General features: G+C 42.9%; 3 protein-coding genes across 3 annotated transcripts in view; 2 read left to right on the forward strand and 1 right to left on the reverse strand.

Moving 5' to 3' along the window:
- Nucleotides 1-17,197, reverse strand: part of LOC308309192 (bridge-like lipid transfer protein family member 3B) — a gene marked incomplete at its 3' end in the record, with an annotated part of 115,509 nt that overhangs the window by 67,778 nt on the left and 30,534 nt on the right. The window contains 1 exon segment of the mRNA XM_080754682.1: nt 14,894-14,932. Coding sequence (XP_080610808.1) covers nt 14,894-14,932 — 39 coding nt within the window.
- On the forward strand, nt 1,201-3,365 carry LOC308309023 (collagen alpha-2(VIII) chain-like). Its single transcript, XM_080754480.1, has 2 exons — nt 1,201-1,560; nt 2,644-3,365. Exons 1-2 carry the CDS (start codon nt 1,222-1,224, stop codon nt 3,046-3,048), a joined length of 744 nt encoding a protein of 247 aa, XP_080610606.1. The 5' UTR covers nt 1,201-1,221; the 3' UTR covers nt 3,049-3,365.
- LOC308308611 (collagen alpha-2(VIII) chain-like) lies at nt 11,323-12,706 on the forward strand. The gene is made up of 2 exons (XM_080754038.1): nt 11,323-11,677; nt 12,127-12,706. The coding sequence occupies exons 1-2, from the start codon at nt 11,339-11,341 to the stop codon at nt 12,529-12,531; spliced, it is 744 nt and encodes a 247-aa protein (XP_080610164.1). The 5' UTR covers nt 11,323-11,338; the 3' UTR covers nt 12,532-12,706.

Genomic DNA, 17,197 nt, shown 5'->3' on the forward strand with positions numbered 1-17,197 from the left:
CATCAATAATTCACAAAAGGAACCTGTGTGTCTCTTTCTTTTCTACGCCATTAAAGGTGATGTTTTATGTCCCAAAAACGTTTTTCAAAAGGTTTGAGGCTAAATTACCACTCCTGAACTTGAACTAGTTCAAGTTCAAGTTCAAAACTTCTAAAATGAACTAGTTCATTTCCTAGTTCATAATTCCACATTTTGAACTAAAGTTCATGGTTCCCCAAAATGAACTAACTTAGTTCTTTTTAGTTCTTTTTTTAACCATAATATTTTTATACTTTTGGCTTTTCAAATGTTTTTTGTTTTTTTTACATTGCTGCAAGCTATTATTTGTCAAAATTATTGACACAGCCCAAATAGAACCACACACAGCAATTACCGTATTTCATCCAACTTAACATTGAAGTGCCCACAATATTTAGGTGCCCACCACTAGTGCCCAGTCTTCCTGCACCCTCATAATGACTGATCACTCACTGACTTTTCATTTAGACCACCAGGATATAGTTGTAATACATGATAATAGATTCTATTGTGTTATAACCACTATCATAATCTATTATAGTGTATTATAATTATCATAGTAATACATTAATACTTTATAGTGTATTATAATCACAGTTATAATACATTATAGTGTATTATGATTTAGGATAGTTGTAAAACAAATTTATATTGTATTATAATCACAGTTGAGGGTCCATTTGTTTCTTACCAATAGGGCTACTTTTGTGTAATGGAAAATGTAGATATTTTTATGTGGTGTAGTGTGGTGTGGTGTGGTGCTAGAGCTGCAGTCGAAAAGAGGCTTATTGTGAAGTCAGAGGTTTCTAAACATCACGCCCATCTGCATGTTTAAGCGTTGGTTAAAATAGCTGTCTTGTGGATGCGACGCTTTGTGAGCTTGCAGATCAGCTATTTTCGGCATGCAACACACGTCATACGGCGAAGCAGTCATGGTGTTACTTGCGTTGCGAGACGTAACGAGGAAGAGAAGCACCCAGGCAGACAGCACCCAGGCGCTCAGTCCGCTCACATACGAACGCGTTTGTGACGAATCCTGTACGATCGTTCATTGAACTCGTTCGAGTACAACACTGCCTAGAACCTTGAACCTGTTCTGGTCAAACGGGGACGCCCTACTGTAGATAACGCTGGGTGCTCCATCGTATAAATAGCAGCGGCACACACAGTCAGAGAGGGCTCTTCACTGAGACGGGTGGCAAGATGGAACACGTCTTTGTGCTTCTGCTGTTCTTCTCCGGCAGCCTCTGCACTGGGAATAACGCCTGCCTAGGGACTGGGACCGCTTTAGCCGTCTGCCAGCCAGACACCTGTGCTCTAATCAGCGAGCTGGCCGCGTTGAGGGAGAAGACGGAAGCCGCGTCTCAGGCGCTACGCTCCCTGACAGACAGTCACAAGGACACGGTGCAGAAAATGGCCACCGTGGAAGCCAAGCTGCAGGCCAGCAACGACCAGGTCCAGGACCTCAAGAGAGCCAACCAGGCTCAGGACGAGCAGCTGAAGGCCTTGAAGGAGAGCGTGGCAGGGGAGCAGGGGGCCAAGGTAGGGCTGGGCGATATGATAAAATACAATAACACAATATGTTCCCAAGCTGCATCACGAAACAGGATTTTATCACGATTGTTTTTCACATAGGTTTTTTATGGTTATTTCTCAAGTTACCTGACGAAAACTAGACTCTCTGTGTTCCTTTTGGGAGGTCTAAATTGAACTAAAAGTATGTAATACCCTTACGGGTCCATTTGGTTTCATTTGTAAACTTTCAGAGTTAAGTGGAGACCTTGACATTTTAAAGTTTGAGAACTGATGATTTTGACCAAAATGCAGGTTTAATTGAATTCTGCAATGAATCTCTGTATTAACGATTAAACAGGATTTTTTACAAGGCTCCCCTAATTGTATCACGATATCTACCATACCTCTGAAAAGGTAGCCTTACATTAAGACGCATTCTGCCGAGACTTTCGCATTGTGACGTTGGGCGACGGCAGGAAGCGTCTTACAGCATAGTCATACACTACCACTGCAGGCTCGACCAAATCTCATCTAGTTGCTCGACACATGCACCAATGAAAAATATAACACTACGCAGGAGTTCTCATATCGCTTACCGACTCTGGCGGTAACTTTTCACAATGTAATAGTCCGTTGTTTTCAATAAAAATGCTTTTTACCAAGTCTATGTCCGAGTGCCTTTTCTCTCCGCTCTGTTTTTCGAGGTTTTTCCTGCATTTCTTCTATGAAAACAATGTTGTTGCAGCTGCGCAACAGCGCCCCTTTGCTGGTCAGGAGATACTATTGCTCATTTGAATTGAGCATTCATTTTTATTGAAAACAACGGACTATTACATTGTGAAAAGTTACCGCCAGAGTCGGTAAGCGATATGAGAACTCCTGCGTAGTGTTATATTTTTCATTGGTGCATGTGTCGAGCAACTAGATGAGATTTGGTCGAGCCTGCAGTGGTAGTGTATGACTATGCTGTAAGACGCTTCCTGCCGTCGCCCAACGTCACAATGCGAAAGTCTCGGCAGAATGCGTCTTAATGTAAGGCTACTGAAAAGGCATATCGTGGAGACATTGTATCGTCTCATGGATAATTATCACCATATCGCCCACCCCTAGGCCAAGGTGTGCTTCTCTGCCACCCTGGGAAGGACCGTGGGTCCTGTTCAAGAGAACACGCCTGTTAAGTACCCGCGGATCCTGTCCAACGTGGGCGCCGGCTACAACCCCGCCATGGGCATCTTCACCGCCAGCGTCAGGGGGTTGTACTACTTGTTCTACAGCATGTTCAACAACAACTCCGGACAGACCAACTCTGTGGTGTCTCTGATGAAGAACAGCGAGAAGATGGTGAGCACGTGGGACACGGCGAACGGCGACGCCAACGACAGCGCGACGAACACGGCCGTGGTGCAGCTGGAGGCCGGCGACAGCGTGTACGTGATGCTCCACGCCACGCGCCAGCTCTACGACGATGGAAACTATTATAACTCATTTGCTGGTTTCCTGTTGTTTACCCTGTGATGGAGGGGGAAAAAGCCTTCACCATAAGTAATGCGACTTTCCCACTGGCCACGATAACCATAAAAGATAACTATAACTACAGATCAATCGCAGAAGATTTGAATATTTTGTAAAAAAAAACATTGCAGATGCCATAGCACCCCAAATCATAACAGACTTTGGAAACTTCACACTGGACTTCAAGCGACTCTGGCTTCAGAATGGTGACATTTCTCTAATATAAATCCTTGTTTTGAGTGGTCTTGTGTAATGCTGTAATATTATGAAATATGGACTTTTGATATCCATGAGCTGTATGCCATAAGAATACATTACAAATAAATCTACATTTTAACAAAATACAAGGTTTGGAATAATTCACTGAATGTGCAATATATCTAGAATATATGAAAGTTTCAAGAATATTTACTTTTACAAAATGTTTAAATGTTCTGAGATTGATCTGTATACTGTATCTTTCACCATTGCAAGCTGGTGTGAACACTTCCCTCCACTTGGATTAAAACTATTTTAAAACTATATGTTTTATAGTTATAGTTACCGTATTTCATCCAACTTAAAGCTATACTGTGTAAGTTGCTCAACTAGTGGTCAGTAGCGTCCGCGTCTTTCGGCCGTTTTTCGCCGCGGACCGGGCCTCACACCCCCGCGTCACCCCCGCGTCTGCCTCACCGAGATCTATCTTTAGAGGGGTCCCTGGTTCCTGTGCGTTCAGGCATTCCGGAGAAACGGAGTGTTTCACCCGAGTATAGATAGAGACACACGGGCGCCTACAAATATGGCCGCCCTATTGTGATAGCTAGCGACCCCACTTCAAGATGCGCTGTGATTGGCCGGCAGTGTATAACCCTCGCTGTGATTGGCCGGTAGTGTATGATGACGTAATCTTTGCGCGAAAACCGGACCCCGGTCAGGATCATAGAAAACATATAAAGAGAAGGCTTCAGAAGCTGAAAATAACGGAGTGGGTGTTCTAAAACTTTAGCGATTTAAGAGTTAGGACAATTTTAAGATTTGTTTTATAAAAAAAGTTACATGGTACAACTTTAAAGGGATATTTCACTTTCAAAAAAACTTTTTGTCATTTTATCGTCTAATCAGGCTTTTGGGAACACCCAGGACAGTTTTTTAATTTCCTCTTTCAGTATTCAGATATTTGATATTAATTTCCCTCCATTTTCCCCCTTCCAGGACCTTCCTATACAAACCCATTATAACTTCAAACTCAATTTTAACCATGATAGATTCAATTATAACACCTGTCCTTTTTTTCGATAACATTTTCATTGATTTCTATTAATCTTTTTGGGAAATGAAAATTATTAAACACAATAAAAGTAAACAATACACAATAAAAAAATGAAAAGATTTATCGAAAAAACACGGCCTGCTCACATATTCTGAGGGTGTCAGGAGTCACCTGAAAAAAGGACAGTTGTTTTCATTGAATCTATCATGGTTAAAATGGAGTTTGAAGTTATAATGGGTTTGCATAGGAAGGTCCTGGAAGGGGGAAATTAATATCAAATATCTAAATACTGAATGAAGAAATTAAAAAACTGTCCTGTGTGTTCCCAAAAGCCTGATTAGACGATAAAATGACCAACAGTTTTTTTGAAAGTAAAATATCCCTTTAACATTGAAGTGCCCACAATATTTAGGTGCCCACCACTATAGTGCCCAGGGTTCTAACCACTATCATAATCTATTATAATGTATTATAACTAGACCAGGTCAACCTGGTTGTGCCAGACCCCCTGTCTGTCATCATCATTTATGACATCATGCCTTTTGTAGGCATGTCATCATCATGTCATCATCATATATACCCTTTATATAGAAAAGGGACAGACCGACATTTGCTTATGTAGGCCTACCCATTTCATGGGTCTGGCAATTATCATCTTATCTATCTATAAATGCGAGAAGTCTCTGCGTGTCTGCGTGTATGTAATCCGCGTATCTCGAGAACCGTTCGTCCCACCGGCTTCAGATTCGGCACGCACGTTCCCCGCCGCGGCACGGAGTGCAGTGCCGGGTCTCGACCCGACCCGACGCGCGGTTTTCCCGAACCGGCGCGAAACGTTCGGAATCTCCTTATGCGGGGTTGATTGTTGACATCAGGCTGTTCCGGAGGAAATCGTCGAAAGCTCTGACTCATTGTGACATCACTTCATAAAAGGCTCTGACATCACGTACGCCACATGAGTCAACAAAAAATCTCTGAATATCTCCATATATAGCATATATGGGCCAGAGATTCCGTTAGCCGGTATTTGCCGGCCATTGACCGGTTCAAATCTTAATTGGCCGGTAAATTAAATCACTGTTGGCCACCCTGGCCGGTTGGTAAAGCGTTGCATTTATAGCATAATATATATATTTTTTATTTGGATGTAAAATAAAGTAACTAAAAACTCAGCGCAAATATATTTGACACGAATAAACCATTTGTGGATGCACTGCAGCCGCAGCGGAGCGCCGAATGCGCTGCTGTAAACACACACACACGCACCGTCAAGCACACACTCAGGCGCAGGCAGCTGATTTCAGACTGAGCTGCGCTGGAGAAGCAGTCCACCAGAGAGTGGGCGGGTCTATTGGCTGGAGCCAGGCAACCAGGCAGCAGCATGGGCAGCAGCCAGCCACTCAGAGTGACACAGCTGAAAATGGCGGCGCGGCGAAAACAAACCTCCCTCACTGCATTTTTTAAAACCCCCGGCTCCACAGCTCCACTGACAACCCTAACCGGCTCCACTGACAAACCTAACAAAGAAAATCAGACCCACCATGAAGAGGAAAGTGATGCAGACCACCAAGAAGAGGTTGGTGGCGGTGAACCAGCTAAAAAAAAACAAAAAACGACGAGATGTTTCAGGACGGAGTGGTTAGAAATTTACACATGGTTGTCACACGACGTGGTTGATAATGTCGACAAAATGTACTGCACATTCTGCCAGAAAGCAGGGAAGTTGAATGGTTTTACCAAGGGTTCAACGAACATGAAAAGGGGAGCGATAAATGAACATGCCCAAAGCAGCGATCACATTGCAGCAGTGAATTTGAGGCAACAACAACATTCAATGCAAGAGCACTGTGATAAAGCCAATAAGTCATCCTCAGATAAACTCATATCGCAGCTATTTGGCCAAAAATGACATCCCTTGTAATCAATTTGTTGGAATGACACAGTTGATGAAATCGGTGAGAGCCCCCGACTTTATAAACGAAACAGGCCTTTATAAGCACAGTGACTCTGTCAACGATATGGAGGAAGCCATGGAAGAAACCGTACTGGGAGAGCTTGACGAGAAACTGCAAGCAAGTGAGTTCCTGGGCATCATTATTGATGAAACTGTAAACATTACAGTAACAAGAAAGCTGATCATCTACGTTAAATGTGAACGAGACGGAAAGCCCGAAACTTGTTTCATTGGCAACTATACTATTCAGAATGGGACAGCGCAGTGTGTATTTGACAAAGTGGTGGAGGCACTGCAGGAACGAGGCGTCCCCATCGATCGAGTGACGGGTCTCGGATCAGACGGGGCCAGTGTGATGACAGGGAAGCGTAGTGGGGTAATTTCCCTGCTAAAAAAGAAAAGTCCCTTCGCTATTCAAGTACACTGCGTGGCTCACCGTTGTGCTCTGGCTGCTGTAGACGCATGCAAAGCAGTGGAGAAAGTAGCTGACTACAAAGAGACTGTGAACTCGGTGTATTCATTTTACAAGAAATCCTCCACCAGAACAAACAGACTCCGTGAACTAAAAGCCAACTTAGACGAGGAGGACATGGCAAGTTTAAAACAACAATGTGCAGTCCGCTGGTTGTCACTGGACAGGGCAGTGAATGCCATAAAAAAGAACTGGCCAGCGCTCGTGATGGAACTTAAAGAAGAGGCAAATGGAGGGAATGCAAAAGCCCGTGTGATACTGAATGAAATTCAGACACATCACTTCATTGCAATGACCCACATGCTATGTGACGTGCTCCCAGTCATGACCAAACTGAATTTGGTGTTTCAAAAAGAAGATGTGAATTTAGCCAGCATCAGACCGATGGTGCAAGCCTCCGTAGCAGCACTAACACAGCTGAAAGAGAGCCCGGGCCCAGCAGAACAGCTGTTTAATGAAGGCGTTTCTGACGGCGTCTTTAAGGATATAAAACTTACACAGAAAGATAAGAAGTTCATTCACGCATTCGACTCTGTCAGAGAGCAGTACATTCAGCATCTGTGCGATGCTCTGAAGGAACGATTCCCCGAAAACGACCTGGATCTCCTCAGCTGCTTTGATGCCGTGTTTAATCCTTCCAGATACCCCCCGTCAAACAGCAAGGGTGAGTAGTAATAATAATATGATGATGATGATAATGAATAATAATAATAATAATCATAAACTCCATTTGTATGTCACCTTTCGTGACATGAAATGCAGCTCAAAGTGCAGAGCAGAAATAGTACACATTCATTATTCTATTCAGTCGCCAAGTACAGTATTATTGAAATCATATCAATAGCCTATTTGGTGTGCATTTAATACCATATAGCCTATGTATTATGCCCCACAGGCAACAGCCTATATCGCACTCCTCAGTCATGTTCCTAAAAATAGTTCATGTTCAATTTCAAGTTGTAGGGCATTTATATAAGCAACATGCGCAAAAAAGCCATTGGCTAACTGAGAAAAAACATCTTTACAGAGTTTCAAGAATATGCAGAGCCAGCCATCGCTCAGCTGCTGGAGCACTTTGGAGAAGAGAGACAGGCAGAGGGACAGACTTTTGCACCATTCATCTCCACCTCAGACGCGCGCAAAGACGCAATACCAATGATGACAGCACTCCGTGGATATGGTGGATTAACGTTTAACACCGGCTGCCAGACGCTTATTAGGGAACTGCGCAAGATGTACCCTGATTGGGCAAAGCTGGCAAAGATAGCATGCACCATCCCTGTATCAAGTGTTCCAGCGGAAAGGGGATTTTCCCTACAGAATAGAATTAAAACCGCAATGAGAAGCCGGCTTCGCGAGGAAAGGGTGACTCGTTTAATGCGCCTTTCGAGCTTCCCCAAGGACTTGAACACTTTTGACTTTGCACAGGCAGCAGACCATTTCACAACCGCAAAGCCACGGCGCAAATAGGCCTAAACTACAGAGTAGCCTAGCTAAAGAATATGCACAATGCACAGTATAGGCTATTTATTTTCTGTTAGGTCTATATTTAATTTTGTTTATTAAAATTCTTAGGCCTTTCGACTTTGCAAAAGCAGCGGAGCATTTCACAACCGCGCAAATAGGCCTAGGCCTTGCTATGAGCACACGCACAGTAGGCTATTTATTTTCTTTAATATGCTATTTAATTTTGTTTATTAAAATGCCTTGGCCTACCTTTATCCACTTTGTTATCCAAAATAGGCCTAGTCCTGCTAAAGGCCGCAATAACTGCAACAGGTGTGTTAATTATCTTGTTAATCGAATCGATGTTATGTGCAATGTGCAAATGAATAGACCTACTCGTTGTTTAACTTCTATCTGTTTAATCTGTTATTTCATTATAGCCCATAATAAAATATGGATATAACACTGCATTTGGCATTATTTTAGAACATTTCGTTTTGCAAACAAATGTGATGGTAATGTTAATAAGTGTTAAATAATGTTATATAATATGTGGCCGGTAAAATGGTGCGCTGGCCGTTTTTTTTTTACGCTGCCGGCCAAGACGGCCGACGGGGAAAATGGCTAACGGAAACCCTGATATGGGCATATCTCCATATATAGCATATATGGGCATAAAATGGACACAGAATCACAAAGATCTCCATATACAGGCATAAAGGGACACAGACAGACGGATACAGAGATCTCCATAAATGGGCATAAAATGGACGCAAATGGCATATATGGGCATAAAATTTACGCAGAATCACAAAGATCTCCATATACGGGCATAAAGGGACACAGACAGACAGATACAGAGATCTCCATATATGGGCATGAAATGGACGCAAATAGACAGATATCTCCATATATGGGCATATATGGGCATAAAATGGACCCAGAACTATATCTGCAGTGATCTCCATATATGGACATAAAATGGACACTGACAGACAGACAGACAGACAGACAGACAGATAACAGATATCTCCATATATGGGCATAAATGGACACAGGCAAACAGATGGTCAAAACGGGTCCTATGACAACAGGTATAATGGGGTTTGCATTAAAGGGCGGGGCATTCATTCCCTATTTACATCGTTCCCGAGTTGGCCAGGTCGCCGACTAGACGCTGGCCAGCTTCTAGTATTTACAATTGGCTTAAGGCCGCAGCCCACTTTGGCACAGGGCACAGGACACAGGGCAGCCCACAGTCAACGGACACAGGGCAGTCCACAGTCAACGGACTTTGAGACACGCCCACACTCGAGCATAGGCACAGGGCACAGGGCAGTCCACAGTCAACGGACTTCACAGAGAGAGACGCACACTTTGGGGGGGGGGGGGGGGGGGAAATGCACAGAGAGAGACGCACACATCACCAATACGTTTTATTTCTTATTTTTTTCAAAACTTTTTTTATCCTAATTTTTTTATCTCAATTTTTTTTTTCTCAAAAAAAAGTTTTTCTCAAAAAATTTTTTTTCTCAAAAAAATTTTTTTCTCAAATTTTTTTCCTCAAAAAATTTTTTTTCTCAAAAAAATTTTTTTCTCAAAATTTTTTTTTCTCAAAAATTTTTTTTCTCTTTTTTTTTAACCTTTTTTTCGGAACAATGTAAATAGGGAATGAATGCCCCGCCCTTTAATGCAAACCCCATTATACCTGTTTTCATAGGACCCGTTTTGACCATCTGTCTGCCTGTGTCCATTTATGCCCATATATGGAGATATCTGTATCTGTCTGTCTGTCTGTCGGCGTCCATTTTATGTCCATATATGGAGATCACTGCAGTTATAGTTCTGGGTCCATTTTATGCCCATATATGGAGATATCTGTCTATCTGCGTCCATTTTATGCCCATATATGGAGTATCTGTCTGTGCCTCCAACTGTGTTGCAGACAGAGTGCCGGTTCCCCCTTTAATGCAAACCTCATTATACCTGTTGTCATAGGACCCGTTTTGAACATCTGTTTGCCTGTGTCCATTTATGCCCATATATGGAGATATCTGTATCTGTCTGTCTGCGTCCATTTTATGCCCATATATGGAGATCTTTGACCATCTGTTTGCCTCTGTCCATTTATGTCCATATATGGAGATATCTGTATCTGTCTGTCTGCAATCCATTTTATGCCCATATATGGGGGCATTCATTTTATGCCCATATATGGAGAACGCGCGTGCCCGTGGGACGAACGGTTCTCGAGATACGCGGATTACATACATGCATACACAATCACAGAGATTTTTTGTTGACTCATGTGGCGTACGTGATGTCAGAGCCTTTTATGAAGTGATGTCACAATGAGTCAGAGCTTTCGCCGATTTCCTCTGGAACAGCCTGATGTCAACAATCAACCCCGCATAAGGAGATTCCGAACGTTTCGCGCCGGTTCGGGAAAACCGCGCGTCGGGTCGGGTCGAGACCCGGCACTGCACTCCGTGCCGCGGCGGGGAACGCGCGTGCCGAATCTGAAGCCGGTGGGACGAACGGTTCTCGAGATACGCGGATTACAGACACACACACAGACAGACAGACAGACAGACACACACGCAGAGACTTCTCGCATTTATAGATAGATTATAATTTAGGATAGTTGTAATACAAATTTATACGGTATTATAATCACAGGTAAGGGTCCATTTGTTTCTTACCAATAGGGCTACTTTTGTGTAATGGAAAACTTAGATATTTTTATACTTGTGGGAACCCTGTTCAGCTCAACAGTAATCTTTTCAATATGATAAATAGCTATGTTACCTTACCTGTGCCCTCCCCTTTGCACAAAGCAGGACAATACTTAGTCTCACCATTGCTGAAAGTGTGATAGCTTGTATTGTGTTTTATCAGTCTCAATCGTTTCTGGCAATCCTCCCTCAGAAAAATGGAATATCCATCGACAAAAGTACTATTGTCTATTTTCTGTAACTGATACATTGCTATTGTATTATCCTTACATTTTGTGTTCTGATATCATCAATAAATCATGAAAAGAACCTTTGTGTCCACCTGTTCTCATCAAACCGGGACGCCCTACTGTAGACAACGCTGGGTGCTCCATCGTATAAATAGCAGCGGCACACACAGTCAGAGAGGGCTCTTCACTGAGACGGGTGGCAAGATGGAACACGTCTTTGTGCTTCTGCTGTTCTTCTCCGGCAGCCTCTGCACTGGGAATAACGCCTGCCTAGGGACTGGGACCGCTTTAGCCGTCTGCCAGCCAGACACCTGTGCTCTAATCAGCGAGCTGGCCGCGTTGAGGGAGAAGACGGAAGCCGCGTCTCAGGCGCTACGCTCCCTGACAGACAGTCACAAGGACACGGTGCAGAAAATGGCCACCGTGGAAGCCAAGCTGCAGGCCAGCAACGACCAGGTCCAGGACCTCAAGAGAGCCAACCAGGCTCAGGACGAGCAGCTGAAGGCCTTGAAGGAGAGCGTGGCAGGGGAGCAGGGGGCCAAGGTAGGGCTGGGCGATATGATAAAATACAATAACACAATATGTTCCCAAGCTGCATCACGAAACAGGATTTTATCACGATTGTTTTTCACATTGGTTTTTTATGGTTATTTCTCAAGTTACCTGACGAAAACTAGACTCTCTGTGTTCCTTTTGGGAGGTCTAAATTGAACTAAAAGTATGTAATACCCTTACGGGTCCATTTGGTTTCATTTGTAAACTTTCAGAGTTAAGTGGAGACCTTGACATTTTAAAGTTTGAGAACTGATGATTTTGACCAAAATGCAGGCTTTAATTGAATTCTGCAATGAATCTCTGTATTAAAGATTAAACAGGATTTTTTACAAGGCTCCCCTAATTGTATCACGATACATACCATACCTCTGAAAAGGCATATCGTGGAGACATTGTATCGTCTCATGGATAATTATCACCATATCGCCCACCCCTAGGCCAAGGTGTCCTTCTCTGCCACCCTGGGAAGGACCGTGGGTCCTGTTCAAGAGAACACGCCCGTTAAGTACCCGCGGATCCTGTCCAACGTGGGCGCCGGCTACAACCCCGCCACGGGCATCTTCACCGCCAGCGTCAGGGGGTTGTACTACTTTGTCTACACCATGTTCAACAACATCTCCGGACAGACCAACTCTGTGGTGTCTCTGATGAAGAACAGCGAGAAGATGGTGAGCACGTGGGACACGGCGAACGGCGACGCCAACGACAGCGCGACGAACACGGCCGTGGTGCAGCTGGAGGCCGGCGACAGCGTGTACGTGATGCTCCACGCCACGCGCCAGCTCTACGACGACGGAGGGAATTATAACTCATTTGCTGGTTTCCTGTTGTTTACCCTGTGATGGAGGAAAAAACGCCTTCTAGGGCTGTCACGATATGACATTTTACATGACGATTAATTGTCACTCAAATAATTGGCGATTAACGATTTAATTGTGTTTTTGTCGTTGATAATTACATTTCTGTTTGGCTTTTAGGCTTTGAAGTTGTACATGGTAGATATGACACATAACCTAAATATACAAAGAAATTACTGACATATTTGACAACTTTACTACTTAAAAAATAACTTTGATAGTGGAAATAGCCAATCTACAAGCTCACAACGCGTCGTGATGCGACGCGTTGTGAGCTTGTAGATCTGCTATTTCCAAAATGTTTTACCTTTTTTTTTTTTTTATATATGAACATTTTTCAACATGGAAACGATTATGACGATTATGAAAAATAATCACGATTATGTCAAAAAATCACGATTAGACGATTATGTAATAATTGTGACAGCCCTAATGGAGGGGGAAAATAGCCTTCACCATAAGTAATGCGACTTTCCCACTGGCCACGATAACCATAAAAGATAACTATAACTACTGATCAATCGCAGAAGATTTGAATATTTTGTAAAAAAACATTGCAGATGTCATAGCACCCCAAATCATAACAGACTTTGGAAACTTCACACTGGACTTCAAGCGACTGGTGACATTTTGGTGACATTTCTCTATTGTAAATCCTTGTTTTGAGTGGTCTCGTGTAATGCTGTAATATTTTGAAATACGGACTTTTGATATCCATGAGCTGTATGCCATGAAAATAAAAATTAATCTAAATTTGAACAAAATACAAGGTTTGGAGTAATTCACAATAATATATGAAAGTTTCAAGAATATTTACTTTTACAAAATGTTTAAATGTTCTGAGATTGATCTGTACACTGTATCTTTCACCATTGCAAGCTTGGATTAAAACTATTTTAACCCATTTAGGCCTAGAATTTTTGAATGCTTTAACCAGTGAAAAATAGCAGATATACAAGCTCACAGCGCGGCAACGAGTGCCGCGCTGCGAGCTTGTAGATCTGCTATTTTTGAAAAAGTCGTGAAAATGTGTGCAAATCTTTGAATATATGTATTTTCAAAGCGAACGTTTGTAACTCAAATTTTGCTTCTGGGTGGTCCCTGGAACTAGATATTTTGAAATGGGGGTCCGTGGCCAATTAAATATAATTTTGGGGGTCCTTCACATGAAAAGGTTTGAGCACCACTGACATAGTAGTCTCTCAAGAACAGACTAACTGAGCTCCAGTTAAGTGAAAAGGACCTTTTCTTTGACGATGGCTGGCTAGATTGCTGACATAGAAACATAGGTTTTTTCCAAAAATCTTAGAAGGATTCAAAAGACACTTATAGAATCGGGTCAAAATTCTAATTTTCACGATTTTTCAAAAATAGCAGATCTACAAGCTCGCAGCGCGGCACTCGGTGCCGCGCTGTGAGCTTGTATATCTGCTATTTTTTAATATTTAAAGCATAAAATATTGCGTCATAATGTGTTCAGTCCTAAATGGGTTAAAACTATATGTTTTATAGTGATAGTGCTCACAGCTCAGTGTGAATGGTCCTTTAGTCATAATGTAGTAGTGTACTGTACGCAGTAGGGCTTCCAATGAAATCAAACCCAAATTGACCTTTGATTCATTGAATCTAAATCACAACCTGAATTGTGATTCACTTCCGTGTGTGAAAATGTCAGTTGTTCGGGCATAAAACCCAAAGTTTATAAACTTTGTTATTCTCATTCTCATTTGTTATTATTCAAATAAAAGTGACTTATTGAGAAACAAGTGTTTTTCTTTGTAAATCAAGTCAATAGCCTAAATTAAGTCATATGGCACTCAGTGTTGAAAAAAGGAGGTTAAAAAGAAATAGTATATCCTATAATGTATCGAAAATAGGATTGAATCGTGAGCTTAGAATCGAAAGTTGAATCGAAACGTGGATTAGGTGAAGTTCATTAAGTATTGATGGTTCAAGTGGTTAAATATCTGAAAAAACAAATTGACATGAATCCAAAACACACTGATGATTGTGCCGTCAAACAATGAAACTATAAGGAATCGATGAACAGGTTGTGGGGGTCCCTGCTTCATCTCTCTCTCTCAACTAAGGGGTCCTTGGCCATGAAAACATTGAAGACCCCTGACTTAATGAATTAGTATTACTTCAACGATCAAAGCTGTTCAACGTGACAATACACATCCAGGGAAATAAATTAACCTTGGTCTAGGTTGTTGAGTCTTAGGCTGCATTCACACTAAAGAGTGATATACCCTTTCCTTGTCCTAGGGGAATGAGGGGGGGGGGGGGGGGATTCCCCTAGGACAAGGAGAGGACAGGTGACTTTACTGTGTGTAGGAAGCCTTACCAAAGTGATGGGGTGTGTCTTCAGCTTGGTCCATGGTATCTGTCAACACAAACAAGGAAGGATAATGAGTCTCTAGAGCACTGTGTGTGTGTGTGTGTGTGTGTGTGTGTGTGTGTGTGTGTGTGTGTGTGTGTGTGTGTGTGTGTGTGTGTGTGTGTGTGTGTGTGTGTGTGTGTGCGTGCGTGCGTGCGTGCGTGCGTGCGTGCGTGCGTGCGTGTGTGTGTGTTTCATGAATAGAAAATGAATAAATAAATGAAAAGATCTACAAGTTCCCAATGTGACGCAAAGCGACATGAACTTGAAGATCTGCTATTTTCCCGTGCAACATTGTTTTCTCACTCAACAGTAAACACACCAACATAAAGTTTAGAAATGTGCAGAGACCCTCTATACACTTAAAGTGACAATTTAAGCACTTTTTAATACGTCTAAAATGACAAATTGAACATTGGCCAAATTGTCAAATATTAGAGGCAGAAATGGTGAAAATAGCAGATCTACATGCTCACAATGCCTCGCAACGCGAGTCGTTGTGAGCATGTAGATCTGCTATTTTCACAATAGAACCATGTTATACAAAATGTAATGCCTCGACTCTATCGTCAGAGTGTTCATTGATTATGCAAATAATCATTCGTTGTTACACTGATGCAAGTGCACTCAGAGGGAATTAAATCAAGTTAAAAGATGAAGGTGACTCAGGGAGTGACGTGGAACAAGAGTCGATGGCAGTGTAACTGGCATCTGAAAGCACAACGCACTCACACACTCACACACTCACACACTCACACACTCACACACGCCATTAATCCAGCACACAGGGGCGTCACACCATATTCTGGGCCCTGGGTACTAGGATTCACTGCGGGCCCCCCATGAATGTTCTTCATAGGGGGAGGGGTTTAACCCATTTAGATTGGGAATGCATTATTACGCATTATTTTGTGCCTTAACTGCTGCGAGCTGCGAGCTTGTAGATCTGCTATTTTTGAAAAATCTATGTCAGTGGTGCTCAAACTTTTTTCATGTGAAGGACCTCCAAAATGATATGCATTTGGCCACGGACCCCCCATCTCAAAACATTTAGTTCCAGGGACCCCCCAGAAGCAAAATTTGAGTTACAAATGTTCGCTTAAAAACATAATATATTCATAAGATTTGCACACATTTTCACGACTTTTCAAAAATAGCAGATCTGCTGTGAGCTTGTAGATCTGCTATTTTTCAATAGCTAAAGTATAACATAATTAAGGTCCCTCCACCTTGGGCCATGGTAGCTCAGTCCCACCCCCCCCCCCCCCCCCCCTTGTGACGCCCCTGAACCCAGCACAAGCTGTGCCTTTGCCAAATCAAAACAGCATTTACTCCCAAAAAAAAGAGATCAAGGACTTATGTTAATTTGGTACAGCTTTCACTTTCAGGGCCTCGTTTCTCCAAAACGCCATAAATCTTCACTCAAGAACAGAAACGTAGATCTGTGGATTTGTGGAGGTTAATTGAATTTAAAAACACGCAATGACAGGCGAAAATACAACCAATTCTCTCCCAAAGAGGTTAAGAGGGTCCAGGGGGTCTCCGGCAAAGACGTGGAATAAATTAAACGCTTAAGCCTTGTTCGAAATTAGCCGATCTACAAGCTTACAACACATCGTGACGCGATGCAACGTGAGCTTACAGATCAGCCATTTTCAAACAAACACTGCTATTTGTCAGTTTGAAAATGGCTGATCTATAAGCTCAGAATGCATCGCGTCACAATGTGTTGTAAGCTTGTAGATCGGCTATATTTACTACTTCCTAATTTTCATGTAATTCCTTTGATTTCATGAATTTCTTCAGAAAAAAGTCAGATTCTCTTCCGTCTCCTGTGGGGGGTCCCTGGCACATGACCTTTTCATAAGGGGGTGGGGGGGGGGGGTCAGTGGTCAACTGTCACTGCTCTAGAAGCCGCGCACGAGTTCTGGCACAATGTCACCTCCTACTCCCAAGGTGCACAGCGGGGGGGAAGCGAAACAAAGTCTAAAGGAGGTCAAAACTCCAGCACCATTTTTAGTATGTGGAGCAACGTTATTGTTAGAGCGACGACGCGTTGTTGGGCGGCGTGGCCTTCGGCAGGGGGCGGGGCATACCGTACCGCCGCCGACAGGCTCCACCTCCTCGTCCTCACACTGCTACACCTCTTCACAAGTCTGACGCACAAACACGCACGCACACAGCTAAATGACTTGGTTATTACAGCCACTGCACTGCACTGCACCAAAAACGCTTTTACACATTGTGACACAGCAATAAAGATAAGTTACA

This window comes from Nannobrachium achirus (assembly GCF_963921795.1).
Source record: "Nannobrachium achirus genome assembly, chromosome: 23".
Classification (NCBI taxonomy): Eukaryota; Metazoa; Chordata; class Actinopteri; order Myctophiformes; family Myctophidae; genus Nannobrachium; species Nannobrachium achirus.

Coding starts and splice junctions, on each gene's coding strand:
- LOC308309023 (XM_080754480.1), top strand. CDS start 1,222: ATGGAACACGTCTTTGTGCTTCTGCTGTTCTTCTCCGGCAGCCTCTGC. Junction 1,561..2,643: donor CAGGGGAGCAGGGGGCCAAG/GTAGGGCTGGGC, acceptor GCCCACCCCTAG/GCCAAGGTGTGCTTCTCTGC.
- LOC308308611 (XM_080754038.1), top strand. CDS start 11,339: ATGGAACACGTCTTTGTGCTTCTGCTGTTCTTCTCCGGCAGCCTCTGC. Junction 11,678..12,126: donor CAGGGGAGCAGGGGGCCAAG/GTAGGGCTGGGC, acceptor GCCCACCCCTAG/GCCAAGGTGTCCTTCTCTGC.